General features: G+C 42.9%; 1 protein-coding gene across 1 annotated transcript in view; it reads right to left on the bottom strand.

Annotated features, from left to right (window-relative positions):
* Positions 1–21,489, bottom strand: part of NTRK2 (neurotrophic tyrosine kinase, receptor, type 2) — a gene marked incomplete at its 3' end in the record, with an annotated part of 143,353 nt that overhangs the window by 6,115 nt on the left and 115,749 nt on the right. Inside the window, exon 12 of the mRNA XM_010152097.1 lies at positions 3,567–3,697. Within this exon, the coding sequence (XP_010150399.1) occupies positions 3,567–3,697 (131 nt within the window). The remainder of the gene's footprint in view (positions 1–3,566; positions 3,698–21,489) is intronic.

Here is a 21,489-nt window from a genome sequence, read left to right as displayed (position 1 = left end):
TTCCCTGTGAGTATGGCAGAAGATGCTTTTTTATCTCACAGAAACAGCTAAATCATCATATGACAGAGCAGTTGCCATGGCAATTACACATTCTCTGTCAAACAGCAAAATGCAGAAAGGTCTAAAACCCAGGTAAAACTCAGGCAGGGTTTCTACTACCAAGAGGTGACTTGAATTTCTGTCACCCACCACTTCAGAACCCCCTTTTAATTATTTCATGCAGCCCATAGAATAAACACAATGCATGAGAGAAAGATAGCTGACACCGTCAGGCAAGGAGGAGACTGGAGAGTGAAAAAATCAGTAAGAACATAGAATTTACATAGAAATGACATTGACTAATGCATTTAGCTTGTTCTCAATGCAAGAGAAAAAACAAAACTAAAATAAAACCATAAGACCACAAAGAGAAAAAGGCATACTCATTATTATGAGCATTAGTGACAACAATGCCAAAGGTCTGCATGCAAGGCCTCTCCCCAGTCGATAGGAGTTTTTCCCAAGTAGGAACTGAGATACAACCACATGCGCTTTCCAGTCAGACCATCAGCTAAGGAGGGATACGCTGCCTTGGGCAACAGAGGGATCCCCTGGCTGCTGCAGGAGCTCCACATCTGCTGAGTTCATCCTTGTGACTGTTGGTTCGCCACCCCATGCTCACACTCCTCCATGGAGTCCTTGCCCTTGCATTCACATACCATCTCGTCTCTGCAAGCCTGTGCTCTGTGCAAACCTCCAGCTCCTTAGTCCACTCCAACACCACAGAGCTGCGTCCATGAGTGAGCGAGAGCAAAAGCAGGGGGATGTGGCTCTCACGAGCATCAGTGTGACTTGGTAATGAAACTCTCACAACAGCTGTCCTTTATACTGTTTGAGCCTTCCCCTATTAAATCCTTACTATGGCTCCCCATCACTATACAAGAGCTGAGCGATAGATTTCCTCAGTAAATGAAGGGGTGGGTTTGACCATTCTCTGAACTAAGGAGTTCGAAAGCTCTTCATGTGCTATGTTCTTCATGTCTTGCACACAGCAGTCTGCTAGCTGAGCACAATCCTGGAGCAGCATAGGGTTAAACCCCTCCAGCCACCCAGGGAAGCCAGAGGCAGCTGCTAAGCTGGGCCCTGACAATCATCCTCACCTCCAGATCAAGCCACGTTAAACTAGCGCAAGACTATGCCTGAGGATCCAGCCCTGTGAGGAGACAGTGCCGACCCAGGCCTGAACAACCACTGTGGCATGGCAAAATGTCCTGCAAGGAAATGGTAACTCTTCCTTCCTCCACCCTCTGTGACTCTGAAAGTGCCTGCAGCAAATGGTGTGCTGATGTGATGTACAAACTCAGCAAGTGGGAAGGGTGGTACAACGCTCATGCAACCAGCCTAACCTGTGGCTAAGCACTCTGCTCACAGGGTTTGACCCACAGAAAGCATTTCTGAACACTCAGTGCTCCCTGCAAAAAGCCTGATGGTCGAAATGAATTTAAACAGATTGTCTTTCTCCTCTTCCAAGGAGCAAGAGTTCAAGCACTTTGGGTTGTTTATGCTAAGCCTGATTTTGTATCTTCCCAGATTTTTTCTGGGCCTCTTAGCTCCTAAATAATTTGCTGCAGCAACGTCAGCATTTTGGATACTGACCAGCCAAAACTGAGAAGGATGTGTGTTGAGTCAGACAGTGATGCTTAGGGCCAGGCACCAACCGAACAGTTGCCCAGCAACTGGCATGCAGAGACAGCAGGAGGGGGACCACCAGCCAGACCGATCCACCCCGTGCAGGTGAGACCTAACCAAGCACCTAACCTGTTTCATGGAGACAGGTGTGTGGTGGTTTTACTCAGGGGGTGAAGCTTTCTAAAGCCCTTGATGTCTGCCGGCAGGAGCCGCCCTCCGCTACTGGCATCCAGGCCTACTCCTCTACGACTGAAAAAGGAACAATTAAAAAAAAAAAAAATCACTCATTTTCACTGCCAAACCCTGTGCCCAGCATGGGGTCTGGACACAGCCCTTTGACTAGCTCTCCACACACTGGTGAGGTCCCATCCCGTAACCTTCGCTGTGACTGAAAGCCACCTGTGAGCTACAGTTGGTACCACGGTGAAAGAGAGAAGTGCCAGGCAATTAACCCCTCAGTCACATGGGGATCAATCCAAAGGCACAGCTCACCAAAAGATTGGTTCTTTGACAGCAGCCAGATTCACATCTTCCAGAGCCAATGTGAAACATAACATGGGCATAACCTTTCCCCAGAGCTAACTCGTCCCCCAGCTGCCTGCAAGATCCTTATTAAGGACACTACAAAGAGTGAATTTGGTAAAAAAAATATATATAGTAGGACAACCAGTCCAGAAAACTGATAGATTTGTCATCTAAACCCATGGAGACATCTCTCCCTTTAAAGGCTGAATGTTCTTCCTTGTGAATTACACTGAGGAAGAACAGCAGAGAGTGAGCGTGGCACAGCACTTAACAGCAGAAGTGCTAGGTGCCATTTGGTCAGGACTTTCAAAGGAAGCAAGTGAATGGAAAGACTTTTATTTTGCTATCAAGCAGTTCCCTGAAGTGATAGAGGAAAGGCAATTTCCCTTCCAGTTTCACCAAATACAATAGAAAATTCATTCAGATCTAGTTTTGTCATCTCCTGTACCTTGCTTTCTCTTGTCTATGATAGTGTAGTTTCACCGATACTGTTTTGTAGCATATATCCATAGCTGAGGTTGACAACCAACTTCAGCTCTTCCACTTTTGGGGAACGAAAAAAGCTTGGTACAGTGAAGCAGGTTTGATGTCCGAGCTCTGAGATCAAGCTAGAAATCTTCTTACTCCCTGGTAGATTCCCAATGTACCATACAGTCTGTTCCCTTTAGGTGAAGCAATGAGGCTTTCCTCTTCCCCACCCCAGAAATGTAAGAACTGCCCTGTATACTTGAAACTCCAAGGTTATGGCTGTTTTCATATAGTTTCCTCCTCCTCTGGACTGTATACTGGGAGAGTTGACTGGAGTTGTATAATCAGCACCACTCCTTCAGGTGTGACATACTATGACTCCTGGATTTCCATACAGCCAGTGTTTAATAGCACATGACAATATTATCCACAGGTTTGTTGTAACATTCCTGGCAGCTATATTAATGACAGTTACCCACAGATAATTTAAGTGGCTGACTAGAAGAACAGCACAATCTTGGAAAAGAAAGGCCTTATTTGACTAGCAATTATACGCATAACCTACTCATTTAGCTAGTAATAGATTACTTTTTTAGACATGCAAATATGTCACATGTATTTTTAATGACCTAGACACTATTTTTCACTAAATTTATTTTAGAGAGATCATAAAAGATTTTGCCCCTTCCCCCCCCCCCCTTTTTCTTACAAAATTAAGCTCTCATTTTATATCCACAGCAAGATCAAATACCCCACACTCTTAACACTCCATTAGCCTTGTGAACCCTTCCACATATATCAGAGCAGTTACACTGGGCTATGGAATATGCAAACACAATCATTTACAAATAAAATAGCATTAGTTGCAACCACGAATTAATAATGGAAATCCTAGACTCTTTTACCTTCACTGCCACCAAGATCTTGTCCTGCTCGGGACAGAGGTTATAGCATTCTGCCAGAAAGACTTTCCCAAAGGCTCCTTCTCCCAGTTCTCTTTTGAGAACAATATTGTGGCGCTTGATGTGCTGCACAACTGTGAAGAGAAGACAAGATGGAGGTCAGAAGTGAGCAGCAAAGCCAGGATGGAACGGGGCCCGTGCTTACAGCCACACAGAGACAAGGTCGCCTGTAGAGTGGGGCGCATGCCGTGGAAAGAATGAAAGTGCCAGCGTGTCATTCACCAGTGCTGTGTCCAAAAAGACTGAGTTAATATATTTATGTTTGGAGGGTAGGGCATTTGCTGGATAAGAAGACATAGAATTAACAATCAGCTGGGAGAAGGCCAGTTCTCATTGTGTTAGGATGACTGCTGCAGAGCATATGTACCACCCAACGCTGCTTTTTTTAAAAAACATGAAGACAAAGAATCAGAAGACAAACCAAACCTTTCTCACACCACTTCTATTTTTGTATGTCTAACGAGCTGAGCTGTTTCGTCCAGAGCCAAAAAGTTTTAACCTATTCCAAGAAAAAAAAAAGTGCCTTCTTTCAACTAAATCCAACCTACTTTCTGGTTTTCTTACTACTTGTTCAACTGATTTTCCTCTCTGTGCTAAACTACAGTTACAATAAGATAGAAGTTTCCTTCTCGCAAACATGATTTACAGCATTGCTCTGAACTAAAAGAAACAAAAGGTGGGCAAAGTTTTCAGACAGTGTAGTGGACAGTGCCTTAGGTGAACTGCTGCTCAGAATGAATTGGTTCAGACATTAAAGTCCTCAAGCATTTTTGTTCAACTCATTTTACATTTTCCTTTCAGCACAAGCTTCCATTAAAAGATTTCATATTTAAAAGACTGTACCAAATTTTGTAGAATACATTATCAAATTGCAGTGTTCAAGCTAAATAAAGCAGCTGTAAAGGCAGTGTAACTGGCCAACTCAACAGGGTTGCCAGCTTCTGTTGCTGAAATTGTACAAAACAACATCTACTGATGAATTCAACCTCAGTGCATTTGCAAACACCGAAATTTAACCCTGCCCAGACAAAGCCTATTTGGAACTGAAATCCTAAACACAGTTAAGTAAATACCAGTGCACAGACATCAGGCTGGCTTCTGCAAAGGCATGAATGTCACCTCGGCTGCTTAACTGCAGGGACAGGGCTGAATCCTGCCAATAGTTTAGGATATATTCACAAGCAGACCAAAACCTGCCGGCACCCTTGGCCACATGCCTGTTCCAAACTCAGTGACCACTTATGCAGAAACTACCTTGCCTCCATTATTGAAAGATGGAAAACAAGAGTGCCGCTGGTCACAGCAGTGGGCAGAAATGGCACAGCCTGTCCCCACTGCGGTCAGCAGCATTTGGAGAAAAGGCCCATGGGCTACAGGAGAAAAATATGTGTCTCACACCCTGAGCCTATGGCGACGTGACCTGAGCACACAGCACATTAACGCCCTCTGTGCCCGTGTGTGCGTGCGTGCGAGGGGAGCCCGGTGCTACAGCAAGCTGCAGAACGACGTGTGTCCCCAGGCACCCAGTCTGCCAGGCGGGCAGTGCTCCTGAGAAGTGGACCACCCCCAGGCCCAGCTGGCATCTGCCAGAAACCCCCAGGCTGGCACCAGCAGCCCACCATGCCCTGGGAGCAGGGTGGGGAAAGCCAGCTTCTCCCCAAGCCACTCCAGAGCCAGCTCCTCTCCCTGCAGCTGGTGGCTGCCGATGGGCAATGCCCACCCTCATCTCCAACACCAGGACTCCACACCTTTTCCCCAGGGATGCGGGTTATTTGGCGCCCCTAGCCCCTGCGAGTACGGGTCACATGTAACAGGCGGAGAGGACCACTGCCCCAGCAGGTAGCCTGAGCGTAAAGGAGCATGGCACATACCGTGTCCTCTGCTTTAAAAAATGCTTCCTAACAAATGAATACTGCCCCCTTCCCCCTGCCACACCTGCTGTTCAACCCTGCCTATTGGGGAATTCTTCCATTTCAGCAGCAGACCTCCAAGCAGCAGCAGTTTTTCACTTGTTTCCCTCCACAGCTGCCAAAGACCTGGTGATGAACACACTCGACTTCCCGAGTTTTGTGTGGGTCCTCTCCATTTTGAACCCAGCACACCCCCAGTGTTGGCCCTAGTGGAACAAAGGGTTTTTGTGAAGTTCCTGGAGGACTTCAAAAACAACGGAGTAAAAATAAATAAGAAACATCGACTGCTTCTCTGTAATACACTTACGTAAATCAAGCATTTGAATAAACAACCATCCCATAAACCCGACTGTTAAAACTGAAATGCAGCAAGCTGCAGAAGATATCTGTGCAGCATATATTTGCAACTTGTCATGCTCTATCCATCCCTGTTACCTTCTTGAGCTGCACGGAGCTACTAAACGAATAAAAAATGACAGTAAATGTGGCTAAATGGGCAGAGATTAAATATAAGAACAATCTATGCAAATCAAACACATACGATGTGACGGAAATGTGACCTAAGGAAAAAATCCTTTTACACACTCAGGGCCTCAGCTGTAGTGATGCCATCTTCAGTGGGAGTGAGATACACTGAACAATTCAGGTCAAAATCTGCTTTCAGTTAATATCAGGATAAAGCAAATTATCTCTGTTGAAGTCCAAGAGATTATTCTGGATTTACATTGAAGAAATGAACCAGAATTTGTCCGAAGAGGTGGTATAACTGAATCACTGAAGCAGTGCTCTCATAACATTGTCTTACAGGCAAAGATACACAAGCATTCAAAGACCAGCTATGTATTTTCCTCCTTTTGACTCTAAATGGTGATTGCCTTGGAGTTGCCATTTGTACTTCCAAAAGCACATCACCTCTGGTTTAAAAGATCTTGTCTGATTACTGTAAAAAATACATTACCTTAATCTAAATGCTAAGTTGAGTTGAAACACTTAAGAGAAAAATGAAGCAAAATATTACATGAGACTGAGCAAACTAAACAAGGGTAAATGCTAAAAAGAGGCTGTCGTGCTAAATATAACCACACAGCCGAGCCCATAGAAGCAGCGTGCTCCCACAGATGGCTGCAGGGAATCGGCTAGCAACACGGAGCACAACCGCAGAAAAGGGCTCTCTTCTCATCTCAAGGTCTCAGAGATAACCCCCCAACACAGCTGGACTTCTAGGTATTTCTCTCACTAACGAAGAGCATGCCGCACCGGAAATGATGTATCAAAGCCCTATCCTGCAAACAGCTATCTGCAGGCATGGGATTGCACTCCCCAGGTAACCTACCTTTGAGAGTGAAGCTGAACAGAGAGGGTCACAGCACGTTCTGGAGCGGGTCCCAGTGAAATGGGCAACTCGGGATCACCTCACCACATTGAATTCACTGAGCTGGATGTGACTGACTGCAGTCACAGTCAGCAGGATACCCAGCACTATAAATTATTAAAACATTTCTGCACGAAATTAAAGTGAAATGCTGTGATAGACTGAAAGTGTTTTCCCCTTGATCACAAACAATAGGTATGAACAATTTACCACTGCACGTGACCATTACACCACCTGAGCTGACCTTCTACACAGCACGGAGCACAGTATTGAGTTAAATGACTTGTGCTTGGCAGGAGACTGCCTCCTGAAAGCAGCTGTGCCAGTCTTGATTTGAAAGTGTGAGCTATTCACTTGCTCTAATATGTAATAATTTTCACTGCTAATAAAAATGCATGCCTTTTTCTTTGTCTCTTAATTTTTATCTTATCTGGCTTGCATCTGCCTCCCTTGGGTTTTTGAAGGCTTTCTCTGCTAGCTTGAGCAGCCTTTTAAGGCCTGGTATTAAATACACATAATCAACGCTCTTCTTGCTCTTCTTGGTAAGGCAAAGAGATGGAAGCCCCTCCCAGGAAAATATTTTCTTCAGTTTACCAGACATTTTCATGGCTCTTCTCCGGAAAAATTTTCAACAACCTTTTAAAGGAAGTTGTTTCCATTTGGTTTTCCCAACTAGAAGCCACATTCTTGTATCACTCTCCACAAGGTTGTGATAAAAACATAAAATCAGCTCCTTATATCTTCACATCCAGAGATCATACTACTCCTTTTAAAGCTGGGTTTCCTTCACAGCATGAAAATGACATAGCTGCGTGGTACACCTAAGTGTCCCATCTTGAACACCTCACACAATTACGATTTCACAAGTGCTCTAAGTTTCAGATGTGTGCCCATGTGCCTTGTGATAATAGCAGAGCAGAGGAGAGATATGTCCTTATGGAGAGGCTGCAACATGTAATTCACTGAGTGACAGTAAGAACCACAACAGACAGGGTCCATCATCACTGCTCACTGAACTACCAACACCAGAAGATTGTGTCGCATTCCCACTTAAATGATGGCCTGAGACTGCTTTTTCGAACACTTTTCAAAATTTTGCTAGTGGAACACATGTGGGACACTCCTGATGAACCGTGTTGTGCCAGGACTCTGAGCATGAGGATCTTCAAGATGCCAAGTAATCAGGTGAGGTAATATTATAAACATATTTACAGTTGCATAAGGAGAAAACAGCAGCAGAAAGGACTCAGCTTGTGATGTGACAGGAGGTGCCACAGAAAGGTATTTTGCAAGATTCTTCAGTTCTTCTCCCACCATTTCTCTTGCAATTGAGAAGACTCAAGTATTTCTAAGATTTTACCAGAAAAAACACATGTAAATGGCTGAATGACTGTCTAGGTATCATACCAAATGTGTACAGCATTTGTCATTCACATAAAAGGAGGGGTGGAATTTCAGAGAGAATCCCGTAGTGGGAAGATACAAAATCACTACGAACAGCAGACAGCAAGTCTAGCCTGATGGCCATCAGTTTCTGCAGTAGCAGCATTTCTACAGTTCTCCATACTACTGCCAGAGTTGAAATTTTGGCACACTGAAATATCTATCACTAACAGCAATAAAAGCCAACAACAACCACTTTTTTTCACCCCGTTTCCAACCTTTTAACCTGTCAGCATTGCCTGGATGCAGAAACAGGTCAGCTCAGATCTGAGTGTATAATTCTGATTATTTGATGTATCTATCCCATATGACATTTATTACTTATTATTCTCAACATATTTTTGTGAGGTGCTATTGTTTTTTTAATTTTTACCATGTAACAGCAACAAATTTTCAAGACCAGTGCCCAGCTGTTGTAGGTGCCAACAAACAAGCATCATGTTTTCATATATATAGTCCACGGATGAGATTCAACTCACACCCCTTTAACAGAGAGAAAATAAGCTAACAGAAAACTTGCTTTTCAGGTACTCTGCTCTAAATGAAAAGTGCTGGTACAGGTTATTGGAAACTGATATGGAGAATCCACAGAAGATGTAGGTCAGAAATGTACTTGGGCCTTGTCACATTACCTGCAGAAATATTGCTTCTGAGTAACTCTGAATTTTGTTTCTTTGAAAAAGAACATTTTAATTCAACAGTTGTGAAAGTTATCCCTGAGTGGCCAAAATGATTTGCCAGATTTTTGCAGGCATCAGATTCCAAGTGGGCTGTGAAGTCATTTAATGGGCAAGTTGAATAGGCAGTGGACTTCCTGGAAGAGCTGGGGACATTTATGCAAGACAAACCTGTGAGCACTCACAGGAATGGCATAATTCCCAGGTATTTCCTAGCTCTCAAGAGCTACATCTGATGATAAATCCAAGAACTCTGTTATTGCTGCAGCTTAACCTTTCAGTTGCTTCATTTACAACTTACATCCTCGCAGGCCCTACACTTTAAACCCCAGAGTTTCTATTGCCTTGGCTCAGAGTTAGGCTTCCCTTCAGGACATACTGCTGCAGCTCCTGGGAAGATCCCCTGCCTCTCCCCACCTGCCCACAGCAGCAGGGACACCACAGCTCTTGCCCACTGTAATGTCATTTTGCTGTAGCTGGCGTGGCTCTTTGGCTGAAACTCAAGTGTTTGCTGTCTTTTGGGGTTAATAATTGACTTCAGGTCAGGTGTTTGATCTTACTTTTTTGTTACAGTAATTGATTTGTTTTAGTTGGCTAAGAACCTCTCAGTTTGGCTACAGGTAGGCACATTGCCATACTTGGTTAGATCATTATAATCAAATAAGAAGTATTTAATAATAAATTATAATAACAATGCTATCATTGTTTTAAATGTATGAGCCATATGAGCTAAATTCATGCTTCAGGAAAACAAGAATAAAGTTGACAGTTTTTCCAGGTATGAACTTGCTCTTGCATACAAAAACTAAGGTACACAAAGCCCTCAAGCCTTAGCAACCTAAAACTGGGGTTTATTTCAATTATAGTTACGTATTAACTATGGATTTGATCTGATACATGCTAAAACAATTGGGATGTATCGGAATAACTGGAAGCTACATTTGGCGCTCTGTATTCAAAATAAGTAGCAGATATTAATTGCTCTGTGTTTCCTCTTTCTTTGCTGCTTCCAGCCTACTAACAAATCTTAAGCACAGTATGGTAAATCAGCTTTAAGCAGAAAACTGTGCTGGAATTCTGACCAAACACTGCCTTTGCAGATGTGTATATACTTCATTAGTAAATGCAAACCACAGCGCATTTCTTCCAAAAAGATTGATTATTCTAAAACTTAGAGGCTATTGTGCATGAGTTGCTGCATAAAACTTCTGCTAGTATTATTTTATTGTGGCAAATGTGGCCCGTCTTTCACGTTTCAGTTAAAGGGAGACAATGATCTCACCACCAACAACAACCTTCTTGTAGCTCAGACCAGGAAATCCTTTCTCTCAGCACCATCCTAATCTTTAGGGATCTTATGTGGTGCAGAAACAGAAGCACTCAGCAAAGGAAGGAGAAGCACCATGCAGCATCTCATGTAATAGATGCTTGCAGGGGAGAACAGTTAATAAACATACTGTCTTCAAAGTATTAACTCCTTCCTATCTGTGTTTTCAGAAACAGTCTTATTCTGAAGAGCATCCCAGGGTGCCAGTCTGAGAAGCAGGTCCTGAAAGAAACATCATACATTCAGAGACTGAGCCATCATCAAGCCTTGCCTAAGTGGGTATAAAGGTGAAATTCAAAGGAGATTGCCCTGTCTTTGATGAAGGTTTCTCTCCTTTGCTTTTTCTCACTGTAGAAAGGAAAGGAAATAATTTTGTACCTCGACATAATGGAGGACAGAAAGGTTTCACTGGTGGCCTTTCGAAAGGATATATGAAAAGTAAATGGAGCTTTCAAGCCTGTGGAGGAACAAACAATGTGCTTAGCTCACAGTCCCAAAGTCTATCCTATTACATAAAAGTTAAGCACATAGTTGATCTTTCCCTTTTGCTGAACTATTTTACTAAAAGATAGCATAGCATCTGGTCTGCCATGTTAGGTGAGTAGGTCTGCCCTGTTGCAGCTAAATGTGCATGGGAAGAAAGGGGAACAGTAAAGAAAATATCATAGGAGCATGACAGAACCCAATTTTTTATATATCACTTTTAAGCATGTTATTTACACTTTTCCTAATAAATTTTGTCCTGCTTCAGAGCACCTTTTACAGTTCTATCAGGCTGCACCACACTGTGTGGCTTTCCACAAGGAAAGTTGAATCTTATGCATGCCCCTGTTTTGCTTTCTTTAGGCCAACGGAGATAAACTCCCTTCCAGGAAGGTTCAGCCTCTGCCTGCTTCTTTGACTGCACACAGTTAAGGCTTTGCCGGACGCCGTTACTTGCTGTTACGATCCTGTATGTGCCGCCCTCTTTCCTGGGATTTGCTGCTAGTGGCCTTTGAACACAGGGAGAAGTTGCAAGTTTGGTTATCTCTGAGAAGGACCCACAAAAGATACATAAAGACATCGGGCATCTCAAACAAACAAAAGCAGAAACCTTCTGAAACCTTTGATCGCATTCCTCTGTTATTCGCTGAGAAACAAAAGCAGCAGGAAGGAGAGAAAAGAAGTCTTGAGTCCTCCTGTACACTGAAAAGGGAAGAACATCAGTTTGCCCTCTGTCCTCTGGGTTAGCACTGTTATGCTGCCCCAAAGCTCACTGTGACAGGAGAGATGGGCAAGGCCATCATAATAGGTCAATGGACCTGAAAAAGAGGTTATTCCCTTTAACAGACATGCTGTCCTTCAGCATTTCTGTGTCCTTCCATGGTGAGGCATCTGTTGCTCTGCTTCTGTTTCACTGACAGGCTGGCACACCTCTTCGCTGGGGTGTGCCATCTGCAGAGGCTTATGCTGCCATAGGGCATCTCCCCCCTGGCCCCTGTTACAGATTCAGAACCCCAATGCTTATGGTTAACAAAGGCAGCTGTAGCTGGCAGCATATGCATGCAAGGTACACCCAGAAAATTTGTCTTCACCGCTGGGCTGTGCCAGATACCTCTACTGCAGCCACAAATCAGTCAGAAGATTATTACACTGTACTGGCTCCAAAAAAAAGCCCTACAAGTTCTCACCTATAGGTCATCCAAATGAAGTCACAAAGGGTTTGCAAGACGGAACATGCTGAAGGTTTTTCAGGATCATTCTCAACAACTGCAAGGAAAAGATTTTTCTTTTGTGTTGTTACACATGCACTGGGAAAAAAAAAATTCTTCCTGTTTCCATATGAAGGTAGCACATGCTTCATTTTTCAAGCTTAAAACGATCTGCTTATCGTAGACCACACACCTTCTCCTCTGCTGACCTGGTTCTTCTGTCCTGCATCCTCTGAAGGACTAAGACCATAAAGTGTATGCTTGTTTGTTGTATGATAACAACACAAATTGTTCAGTGTATGAAGGTCATGAAATTTATACAACTTAGGTGACTTCTCATTGTTCTCCAAGGTCTGACAACCTCCCCAAATCCTAGGGAAGGATGCAAATGAGACTGTGTCATGCTCCTTGCACTGAGCTTTGCTTAAGCAAACAGTGGTGCTCCTACTTGGAACTGCTCTGTAAATTACACTGAACTATAGCCCACCCGGATTTGAGAACACTTCAAAGCCTGTTTTAATAGATGCCCATTCTAACTGTCCTGATGGAAAGCCCAATCTGCCCCATGGATATAGTGAGAAAAGCTGTGGCTTGACAGTAGGAAAAGCAGTACTTTCCCAGATCACTTCTCTTTCAAAAAATGTCATGTATTTTCTCTTCCCCCTTTTTGGATCTGCATGTTATTTTCACGTAACATGAAGACTAAGACATGTAGCTAACAGATCTTGCAGAGCATATGAGAAATCTCCTTCCACTCATAAGCTCTGGACTGTGTTATCTGTCAGCTGAAATTGTGTTTCTCTACATTTCAGACAAATAAGCAGGAGCCCTCCTCCTTTGCTAAGACAAGTTTGGTGAGGGAGCAGAAGTCTCAGCCCCTTGCAAGCGGTCTGCACAATACTCAGCCCAGGGCCACCCGCCCTTCAGTGGATCAGAGGCAGCGGCATGCTCGGTGTGTCGCCGTGGCTGTGGGCAGCTAGGCACCAGGGGCTCAGCCTGCCAAGCGGAGGTGGTCTTAAAGTGGGAGCAAAGAGTGCCTCAGTGCCTCTACAGACCACAAACCAACAGGTCTGTTTCTCAGTGAAGTTCCCTTCAGACATCTGTTTAAATTTTCACTAACACGTATACATCTCCTCCCACATATCAATAAAACTTTATTTGAGAGGAAGAGAATGAGCAGAGATACATTAATTGAAAGTTAACTATATGATATGTCAGCAGCTAATGAAAAACAAAGACCTGTACTCCTCTTCTAGGGTAACGACAGCTTCCCACGGGGTCCACTGCGATAATGAACTGTCAGAGCCTCGGTACCAAGAGCGACAACACAACCAACCAAACACTAAATGGGATCTTTTAAAGCTCTGGCCCATGACAAGGTTGAGGACAAGTTCAGTTTCTGCCAATATGCTTTCAGCACCTAAAAGCATCTTGGTTCTGAGTTGATAATTACAGTGTGCTGAGCCAAGCAGCCGTCACTAAGGAACAGGAGCTGCCCAAATGCAGCAAAATGCATAGAAGTTTACTGGCTGATTTGTCACACAATAATGAACCCGGTTACAGCCTTTTGAGGCATGGAAGTGAAAGAGAGAAAGAGGGAGGAAAAAAAAAAAAAGGGAGGAAAGGGTGGAAGAAAGAGCTTTGAACATTTTGTTCCAGGCAGTTTCCAAGAAAGAGGAAAACACCAGGCGTGATTCAACCAAAGGATGCCCACCCGCAGCCCTGCCACTGCTGGAGAAGTGGCCGCTGGGCAGATACCCGAGACACGTATTTCCCAAAGAACACAGACACAGACTTTGCCGGGACAATGAACTCTCACTGGTGGCAGCACACACACATAGCACGGCAAACAAGGACGGCAAAAATGGCTGAATGAACTTTATTCAGGATCTGACATACGATGTCAGCACAATAAACGTGACCTAAGGAAGAGTGTTACACTCGTAAGCAGACTGAGTTGGCAGCTCTGGCCAATTAGTACCAGTTAATTTTATGGTGATAGCTAGTACACACGTATGATATTCTGTAAAAGCTTAATAGATGTCACCATAAATCATCTTTCTATTCAGAAAGTACTTACAGTTCAATCTTCTGTAATACTTGCAGACTGAAGTGAATGCAAACGTAATTATGGCAGCCTCTGCAAAAAACCAAATGAGCGTGCACCAGGAAAGTTCTCTTCTCACCTAGCATCTACACGACTGCTGCTTTTAAACAACAAACTGTTTTGTTCCAACTACTGTACGCCATGGTATTTACAGCAGCTGTAGTCTGCACAGAACAAAGATAGGCAAAATGTAGAGTTTTTTCCCTCCTTCCTTCTCAAGTTCAGGTTCTCTCCCAGAGTGATAAATACCAGCTGCCTACATACTCATGCACTTGGAAAGCATTCTGAGCAGCAGTAACCAACCCAAATGGCTGCTACATTTGTTGAACTGTAATGACAGAATACCCCATGCGCTTAGCAGCAAAGGAAATATTACAAATTACCATCGTTTTTATTGTTACCAGTGAAACAGTTGGATTTCTGTCTCTAGTTCTCGGAACTGGCACTTGCAGCTCAGGAGTTGGGTGTTGTGGGTTGATATGCACGCCCTCTGCGCTTAACTCAAACACTGATGTGTACAGAAAGCGCTACGGTTAGCCCTACAGGCTAGATGTCGCCAGGGGAGACTGACAGACCGCTTTACAGGCACTGTTGATGAACTGCTGCCTCCTGCAAGATCACCACCAGCAGGAGGGCAAGTACAGACCTGCTTTTAGGGGGGACTGGTCTGAAGTCTGTTACAGAGCTGGAGGGCCACTTTGCCTTTTGGTAGCCCAACATCCACAAAATGGTCCTCCAGCAACTCCCAGGGCTCTGTGTTTCTGGCCTGCCCTTCTGGTCAGAATTTTAAGGAGAAGAGTGAGGATCAGAAGCTAGCGTAATTATTTATAAACCAATTTCAAGGTTTATTGGTTAGTTTTTCCAGTGTTTTCCCACATACAACTCTCAACTAACTTACAGGCTAGCATGTTGCTTTCACCATTGCTTCTGCCACATTTATTCTTCCCATGTTGTAACATTTTCTTCGATATGAGAATGGTAATTCAGCCACATGTTCCAAAAATATAACAGGCTCTAACTGCAAAAATAACCATTACTTATTTGCATTTTTCCTTACAGAGAAACTGCAGAGAGGCAACATTGTTTGCTTCTAAGACCTAGACACACACACACACACAGATGAAAAGGTATTTGTAATCAGAGCTTTGGCAAACAACTCTCACGAGGCTCCTGCTGAGTGAATCCCTTTATCATTGTTTCCTACACACAGAAAACAAGGCTAGAAATGTTTACTTAGCTGTTTCATAATACTGGGGTTTTTGGGGGTTTTTATTAACTATTCATTACTTTCTATGTGGACAGTGTCACAATGTTAATAAGTTTTGTATTCATCAAAGTTCTTATTTGGTATATTTTGAAAACAATGGCCCGAACTCCTCAGTGCCCTCACTTTCTTATTTCAAAATCTCAGGAGGAAACTCTTGAGAGACCTATTTGGCTGCAATGAATAATTTCTTTTATTTTTACAGATTCCTGCCTCCTGAAAGTTTAAGTGCATTATAACACAGTCAAAAATAAAAGCAACTGGGGAAAAAAAAATCAGAAATAAAGATTTTACAACAGTACTGTTTCTCTTGCATTGCCTTCTGTGTTACGCCATGAAACTAATCCTGCTCTCACTCACAAAATGTAAACTGGGAAACTCAGTGGAGTCCTTCTAGATTAACAGTCACAAAGAGAAGCTGCTGAAGAAAGCAATTAAACTCACAGCATCCCCTAATTTAAGGGAAAAAAACCCCAAAACCCAGACTTGCCATGAACGAAAGAAAATGTGAAGTTGGTTGCTTAGCTAAGTGCTCTAATTCTTTGCTTACTCCAGTCTGTATGTTGTTAGTTTACCCTCTTTTATGTACCATCCTGCATAACAACAAACAGGCCCTGGGGGATTAACATACCACAACCAGCACTTCAAAACTACTTGCTGTAGCTCCCTTTCCACACCTTCACAAATGTAAACAAATAAGGATTTCTGAACAGGAGCTACCGGAATCATGTTCCTTCATATTGTGTCAAGCTGGCATCAGAAACACCATTTGTGGAAATCGGGGAATGTGGTAAATTGCATCCCAGTGAGGGCTATTCTAGTTCCAACATCGTCGGGACATCATTGGGAAAAATCTCTTCTCGAGACTATTTTAAAAGGGATTTTTGCTCATAATTAACCAAGTTGAAAGCTAGCTAGAGTAGCTAGGAGCAAGTGGTTTGAGAACCTGCATTACCCCTGCTACTGCACAAAAATTACAGTGCTTTTACATACAGACCTTGACGAAAGCCCTAGTTACGGACGGCCGTGATGACTTCTGCGCCAGCACAGCGTTTTTAGTTCAAGCCCAGCCCTGCAGAATTCTGACACGACTTCCCCACATCAGTGACAGGCTTGCCACCAAAACTAGCAGTCTCACAGAAAAGAGGAACATCTTGCCTCAGAAATGCCTCAGAAATTGGACAGATTGCGATTTTGAATGAAAATACAGTACATACATAGCAAATGTGCTATATGCTGCAGCTTTCCATCCAGTAATTCGTATCTGGAGATACAGAGGAGAGGAGATCATCCACACGATGGAGTTTATTGTCTCCAGCAAGAAGCACAAGACTGCTGATAGGCTTGAGAAGGGACACAAGGGAGAGATTAAATACGGACAGGGTGCAGTATGAACTCTGAAAAAAAAGTATGACTAAACTGCTGCAGTTAAAAAGAAAGGGAATCTCCAGACCTCAGTTAATTAGTAGTGCTAATCAGATTTTTCTCCTGTTTTCTCACTTAAGTATTTTATGTCCTGTTAATTTAGATTTCTTCATTCTGAACATCCTGTTACAGCAACAAGCTAAACATCTGCTCTGCAAAGACTTCCCTTAAAGTTTCTATACAACATTTGATTTAAATGCTATCGCTAGTACAGGAGGAATTTGGCCATACCCAAAGCGATGTCACAGCCACTTGTTTCTGTACAGTGATGGTTTTTTACGTTACACTAGACAATCATATTTGGGATATGCTTAGAAAAAGAGACAGAAACTTCTGCTAGCTTATTTATCACTACTACTTAGTGACTCAACTTTATTTTGATGCCACATATTGCACAGCTGCCAGCCTGTTGGAAATATTTCTGCATTTGTTTAGTTATCCTACAATTTCAAAAGCTTGTGATCTCTTATGGAAGTTTGCGGATGTAGTTCCTTCACCCTCCCCAGCTATAGCATGACAATGCATGCCAGAACACAGGCTCTGGCACAGGCTTTGGAGACGGATGTGGAAAGGTTACACAACTTTGCAACAAATTCATTATGATCAAGCAGCACCAGTTAAAGCAATCACTCTCCTGGCCAAAGAAATAAGTGAGGAAAAGAAAAAACAAAAAAACCCCAAGTCTTCACTTTTCTGATGTCCTGTTGCATCAAAGCACAGGTTGCAACAAGCTGAGAAAGTGTAATGTGCTTCAACGTCTTTTTCAGTTGCTATGGTACAGTTTCTTATGGAAAATTCCTTGTTCTGCTTGATGTTTTTCCTGCCTCATTTGGGATGGCAGAACCGTTCCTTGTGTCACCTGAGAAACCGGGCTGTCAGTTTCCACCTATTGGTGAGAAAGAAACTCATCAGCAGCAGAACTCAATGGAAAATTCCTCTGGTAGAAGTTTCTGCGCTGGAGGCCAACATGACACTGGAGAGGAAGGATGGAAGGGTCAGGGGCTGAGGGGGCCACGCAGGAGATCTGGCTTCCACCTCAGGGTCGGCCACAGATTTCTTGCGTGAGCTGGGGGCAAGGAATTTAATCCCTGGGACTCCCTGCTTGTGCAGGCAGGACAACAAAGCATCCTTCCCCGTCCTTCATGAAGCCTCAAGTCTGTAACCTGCCAACCAACTAGCTCCAGGTTACAGGAGCGGGGACGTAGCCCAAAAGCTCTTCAGGCAGGGGTTATTTGCAGCTGCGGAGTCCCGCAGTGCTTCGCAGAGTGAGGTCCTGCTTGGGCCTTGGGGCTCTGCGCAAAACCAGGAACAAGTAATTGCATTGTCCTCTGCTCTTAAGGAAAAATATCAACACAGGCAAGGAGGGAAAACTCCAGCTTTACTGTCATCCAAGTAGGATAAAACTTTTGGCTTTTAGAGGAGATCTCCAATCTATTTTCTGGACAGACAATACCAAAAGTTGCCAGGAACACACTGTAAAAATGGCATTATAGCACCACACCGGTGATACAAAGCAAGCAGGGATTGGGCCTTTTCACTCGGGGAATAACTTTTATGGATTAGCTGGAAGTAATCCGATTTTAATGTGACATTTTCCCTGCTGGAATGTTTTTCCTTCCAATCAAAAAATAATTAGATTCCACCACTTCTGATTCATGACAAATCCAAAGCATGGTTTAAGAAAAAAAAAGAAAGAGGCGTTAACATTTTAATGCAGTTGGATACCTGCTGTACTTCAGAATGCCAAAATTCCCATGGGCTCCCTACGGTGTTGAGAGGAGCTTTTGACCTCTCTGAGGAAATGGGTTTTGAAAATAATAAATGTGTAAGTGCTTGAAAGGGGACTCCTTCAGTAACGTCTGTCATGGCAATGAAGAGCATTCAAGATGTGACAATGCAATTGCACTCCATGGTACAAATTTTCTGTTGGTGCCAATATTTAAAGCTCCATTGACTTCAGTGGAGTTCACCCTTTAATCCAAGAAGGTTTGAACTTGTTGGTTCTCACCTGCAGTTATAAACAACCACTTTTGTCTTCTAGAGCCCCTCCCCATTCCCAGATAAATTCAACAAGAAAATTAATGGAAACGTGTGTAGGAATGAAAGAAAATGTGCCAAATATTAATTGAACACAAGTCAGAACATTTAAAATTTTGATTCCCACAGCACTGACTTCAGCATAAAGCCAGTCCAAAAAAATTTGACTGAAAAACGTTAATGGTGTAAAATAAGCTTTCAAAGATTCAGCAGCAGGAAAATGTTGAATTTCAGTTACCTTTTTGGCTCTCTAAAAAAAGAGTCAAATTCAACATTCCAAAGTGGAAAAAAATATTTTCCCCCCCCAAAACTCCAAAAAGGAAAAAAAAAACCTTACCCATAACTTTGAAATATTTGTCCAAATAAACTTTTCATTTTAAAATACCAAATTAATTTTATTGAAGATGCACATTTTTCCATCTCAGTATTTCAGTTTGAAACTTAAGAGAAAGCCTTCTGCTTTAACTTTCATTCTAATTTTAAAGCAGAAAGTAATTTTGAAATGCTGAAATCTCCCATGCAAGGAAAATTCTGTATTTGAACAGCTTTACTTCTGTGCATTTAAAATCTCAGCTATTACCCTGGAACTTTGGAGAGGGAGGAGCTGTACTGAAGATTGAATAATTCAGTACGGCTGCATTATCCTGGTTTTACAAAATGGTAAAGGCACTAGGACCTTCCTCTCTCACTTTGCATTACGGTGGGAGAACCACTCTTCAGGATGAAGAACTAGATGCCAGTCTCATACTATGCAGGATGCCTGCACAACAGTACACTGCTCCCCTGATCATGACCTTCATTCTCATCCAGAGGCTGCCAAATTTGACTCGCAAGAAACTCATCCAGCAAATACCATGTGCAAGCGGAAAGGATATGGAGAATGGAAGTTAAAACTCAGCTTTAAGCACAGCGAAGTTATAAGAAGATCTAATGAAGTTATGGAAGTTTGACCCAAACCCCAAGACTTGAACACAACTGACTCTTGACAAACGTTACATCCTGATCTGAATGCTGTGAGTTAAAAGATGTTCAGAAAATCCCGCCCTGACTGAACAAAATTATAATCATCTAAGAAGGATTCTGCAATTTAATTCCTATCCTCCTGCAAATACTTGTCAATGTAGAAATCCTGCGGAAAAGCAAAAGTTTTGCATACAGCAGTATTTTTGTGCTAGAACCCACCATTCGGATTATGATGGGCCATCTCATCTTCAGGAAGGTTCGTGCTGTTATATTAATAATCCTAATACAAAGAAAATCCACAGAATGGCTCCTCTGCTTCGTAAACCAGTGCAAATCATGGTCTCTCTTAAATATCTAGTTCCTTTGATAATCACAAGTGGTGCTGTTATACCCTAGCAATTTTTCTTTTCACGTCTCCGGCAGCACAAGTAGCAGCTGGGATCTGGAGGTCAGGGGAATGGATGGGTACAGAAATAAATGGTGACCCAGACAAGTTCTTTGGTCTCCAGTTGTCCTGTACTCTACTGATCCTTTCACACTCCCCAAAGACACAAGACATTTTATAATTATGAAAATAATGAAATGCTGTCAGGGATTCGAAGGGACTTCCCTCCTGAACATCTAGACAAGCAATAAACATCAGTTTAAAAGCAATAAAACCAAATCAACAGACAGTTAAAGCCACAGATACAAGGCCCTGCCATCCTGAGCTCTTCACTGAGGCTCCAGAGGAGTGTGGATAAAATTTCCTTCCCAACCTGACCCAGATATTCAATAGATTGACTGTCAGGATGAAATGCAGGAAAGAAGAAAAGCTCGATGAACACATCAGTCTAGTGAGAGGCAATTAAAAAGATCCTTAATCAAACACTGCTGCTTTTAACAAGTCAGGTAATGTATCAAAAGCAAAGCCTACTTGGCCAAATCCCTTTTTTCCCTGAATCCAAATCCTGAAGTCAAGGAGGGCAAAACCTAGGTAGTGATTTTAATTGCTTGAACTTCGGAGCAGTACAGCTGCAAAATATTTGCTTAATTGGAGTAAATGACCAACAGGCCTTTTGTCTTTCTTATCTTTTATTTCCATTCTCCTTCCCTACCCTCTCCTTCCTTCTCTTTGTTTAGGAGAATGAGATTTATACACATCAGTGTCTCAACAGGGTGCCACTTCTTACTGGAGCTCTCACTGGTCATTGCTTGGATACATCCAAGTTGTGGGCTTTTGTATTTTCCCTGCAGTTTCCCTATTGTCTGAGCATGATTCATCAGCTTCATCTCTGTGATGCTGTTTTGTCCCATCTAATGAGTTTTACTAGTAATTTTGTCTCAGGGTTTATATTTATGATGCCACGTGTGGAACAGTGTCACCCTTAACAACATGCTTGTGGCTTAAACAACACCTAGAGACAAGAATATTTTCTTCATGTTTGCTACATGGGAGGTATTCCCTGTATCAAAGCCTGAGGACATTCAGTGAATTCTGTCTATACAGAGCAGCTGCCTGTTAAAGGTAACAAGCAAAATGCTACAGTCTGCACTGCCTTTCCTTTGTTCCATAATCTTACCATACGAGACTACTACATTAAGAGATGGAATATTCATACAATTCATATTTTTTGTATTCATGGGTACAGTGTGCATTTCACAGAATGA

This window comes from Eurypyga helias, unplaced genomic scaffold (genome assembly GCF_000690775.1).
Source record: "Eurypyga helias isolate BGI_N326 unplaced genomic scaffold, ASM69077v1 scaffold38675, whole genome shotgun sequence".
In the NCBI taxonomy this organism is placed as follows: domain Eukaryota; kingdom Metazoa; phylum Chordata; class Aves; order Eurypygiformes; family Eurypygidae; genus Eurypyga; species Eurypyga helias.
Note: the sequence above shows the minus strand (reverse complement) of the source record. Positions and strands in the feature narration are given on the sequence as shown.